The sequence below is a fragment of the Embiotoca jacksoni genome, unplaced genomic scaffold (assembly GCF_022577435.1).
Source record: "Embiotoca jacksoni isolate LCO1_2020_lvr unplaced genomic scaffold, fEmbJac1.0.p SCAF_104, whole genome shotgun sequence".
Classification (NCBI taxonomy): Eukaryota; Metazoa; Chordata; class Actinopteri; family Embiotocidae; genus Embiotoca; species Embiotoca jacksoni.
The window spans coordinates 623,224-626,271 of NW_027185235.1; the positions used below are offsets into that span (position 1 = coordinate 623,224).

The 3,048-nt window shown below is 48.6% G+C and overlaps 1 protein-coding gene across 1 annotated transcript in view; it reads left to right on the plus strand.

Moving 5' to 3' along the window:
* Positions 1-496: 496 nt before the first annotated feature.
* Positions 497-3,048, plus strand: part of ctsa (cathepsin A) — a 3,910-nt gene continuing 1,358 nt past the window's right edge. Inside the window, exons 1-8 of the mRNA XM_069175725.1 lie at positions 497-627; positions 1,592-1,749; positions 1,823-1,934; positions 2,032-2,082; positions 2,166-2,252; positions 2,327-2,482; positions 2,592-2,768; positions 2,846-2,937. Of these exons, the coding sequence (XP_069031826.1) occupies positions 1,592-1,749; positions 1,823-1,934; positions 2,032-2,082; positions 2,166-2,252; positions 2,327-2,482; positions 2,592-2,768; positions 2,846-2,937 (833 nt within the window). The 5' untranslated portion in view covers positions 497-627. The remainder of the gene's footprint in view (positions 628-1,591; positions 1,750-1,822; positions 1,935-2,031; positions 2,083-2,165; positions 2,253-2,326; positions 2,483-2,591; positions 2,769-2,845; positions 2,938-3,048) is intronic.

A 3,048-nucleotide genomic window follows, 5' to 3' on the forward strand; every position in this document is an offset into this window, starting at 1 on the left:
GGGACAGTGGGGACGGTGGGACGGTGTTCTCAGGTTCTAGTCAGCGTTTCTCTTCCTCCAAACACAGCGAGTCCAGTTGATGTCAAAGAGCTGGATGTTGGTCTCCTCTGACCACGTCACCTCCTCCAAACCTTCTACAGGTAATGAGTTGAGATTCAGAGAACTTTCTTAAAGCGAGAGGACTGATGTAACCGTCTGTGGGAGACTTGCTGCTTGGTCGGAGATCAAATACTTATTTCACACAATCGGATGCAAATCAATTCATAACTTTTATATGATGTGATTTTCTGGATTTTTTTTTTTTTTTTTTATATTCTGTCTCTGTTGTAATAAACCTCCATTATAATTATAACGTTCATTTCTTTGTCAGTGGACAAACTTACAAAATCGGCAAGAGATCAAATAATTATTTCCTTCACTGCGCACACACACACACACACACACACACACACACGAAATCACAGGCTGAGCTTTCCCCTCGCTGATCCAGTGGTCATGTGACTCACTGCTGTCATATGACCTGCTGTGATCAGTCGCAGCTGCAGTCCCATCAAATTACCTGCCGAGCTACAGACTAGGTAGAACCAGGTGGAACCAGGTGGAACAGGGAGAACACGGACAGACGAGGTGAGTTCGGTTCTCGGCTCAAAAGTCCGTCTGTTTTTTTTTTTTTTTACCAGTTGTTGGTTGTGTTAGCAGTTAGCCGGAGCTAACCTGTTTCCGTGTAAACACACTTCGGTTTGTGTTAAATTGTCGAAGATGAATTAAATAAACTGGACCTGCGAAGCTCCTGTAAAACATCCGGCTCACGGCAACTCAAAGACAAACATTTATTTTTTTTTCTTTTAAAAGCTCCGGTGTTTCCGTGTGTTAATAGTTAACCGCAGCTCCCTTGTTTCCGGTTTCAATCAGTACTCATCTGGTTTCAGTGTCAGTTTGTGCTCCGCTGTCGGAAGTTGAATAAATAAACTGAATTCAAACTTTTCTTTTCTCACTGAGTGAAACTCAAACCTGCTTCCGGTCAGACTGATGCGTTTCAGAGCTGCGACTCTGCTGTTTGCGCGTGTTGTTCCCCAGACTTCATTCAAAATACTCCATTTTATCATGTACTGAAATACAAAGAGACTGAGGAAGTGAAACCGGAGCACGTGAAGAGTCGGTCCGGTCCCGTGAGTCAGTCGGCTGAAGTCTCTGGTCCTTCAGATGAAGGTGGGCTGCTGAGTCCTCGTCCTGTGGAGAGTGACACTGACCCTCACCTGAGGACAGCAGGGCACATGTTTTGTCCAGAGAATGATTATAAATAAATCCTCAGATATGTCATGAAACCTCTTGTATTAACTTCAACACCTGCAGCACCCCCTGCTGGGTAATGTTCAACTGTTCAGCTGCTTCAGTGACCGTCATTAGAATCAGAGTCACGTGACTGTCAGCTGATCGTTTCTGTGACGTGATGAAATACTGAAAAAGAGTTTGTTCAGAAAAATCACATCTCACAGCAGCTCTTCTTCTTTTTCCTCCTCGTCAATGATGCTGTGTGGAACCGTTTTTTTCTGCTCCTGCTGATGATGATGTCACTTCCTGTGTGCTTCAGATGCAGGTGTTGTGTTACTTCCTGCTGTGTCTGCTGGGTTGTGAAGCGGCTCCAGCTGCTGATGAGGTCGTCTTCCTGCCCGGTCTGCAGAAACAGCCCAGCTTCAGACATTATTCTGGATACCTGAGTGTGTCCGACGGCAAGCACCTGCACTACTGGTCAGTACCCGCGCACACGCACACACGACGTCCTGAGGCTCCTTCTCACCTGAGCGTCTTGCGTTGTTTCCAGGTTTGTGGAGTCCCAGAAGAACCCGTCCTCAGACCCAGTGGTTCTGTGGCTGAATGGTGGTCCCGGCTGCAGCTCTCTGGACGGGCTGCTCACTGAACATGGACCCTTTCTGGTAGGTAACCTTTGACTCCTCCTACCTGTATCAGTGTGATGTCATCAGTGTGACATCACAGTGCCATTGGCTGACCTCTGACCTTTTGTGGTTTCAGATCCAGGATGATGGCGCTACGCTGCAGTACAACCCGTATTCCTGGAACAAGGTACGTTGACCGGTGCATGGCGGTGGTGATGATGTCACATGGTTAACATCCTGGAAGCTAATTGGTCGACTGTCTGTTTGCAGATTGCCAACATGTTGTACCTGGAGTCTCCAGCAGGTGTCGGCTTCTCGTATTCTGACAACAAAAAATACGTCACTAACGACACCGAGGTCGGTGACGCCTTAAACTCAGCTCCTGATTGGCTCCCACTTGTTCAGGTGTTTCACGTGTGTTTCCTCGCCAGGTGTCCATGAACAACTTCCTGGCTCTGAAGGAGTTCTTCCGCCTGTTTCCAGAGTTCAGCAGCAACGAGCTCTTCCTGACCGGAGAGAGTTATGGAGGCATCTACATCCCCACGCTGGCGGAGAGAGTGATGGAGGACGGCAGCCTCAACCTGCAGGTGGAGCTACAGGGGGGGAAAATCACCTGATCACCTGATCACCTGTAACTATGTGGTCTATGAACATGAGCGAGTTTGTCATGTTAGCTGTCTCTCGCCTGTTGTACAGGGCATTGCTGTGGGAAACGGGATGTCAAGTTATGAAATGAACGATAACTCTCTGGTGTACTTCGCCTACTACCACGGCCTGCTGGGCAGCCGGCTGTGGGCAGAGCTGCAGACCTTCTGCTGCAGCGATGGGAAGTGCAACTTCTACAACAACCAGAACCAGAACTGCACTGCCAGCGTGAGTCTAAACCCAGACCGCTCCCGGGCTGGAGTCTGGTTTATTCTGGTGTCTCAGGTGTTGTGTTTCCTGTGCAGCTGTTGGAGGTTCAGGACATCGTCTACAGTTCCGGACTGAACATGTACAACCTGTACGCTTCCTGTCCAGGTGGAGTCCACCCCAGAGTCAGGTGAGCTGCAACCTTAACAATCAGGAAAGTGTGTTTGAAGCTGGTGGACCTGAACTCACCTGCTGCAGGTGTAGTAGGACTTCTGCCAGGTGACTTCCTGTAACTAATTGC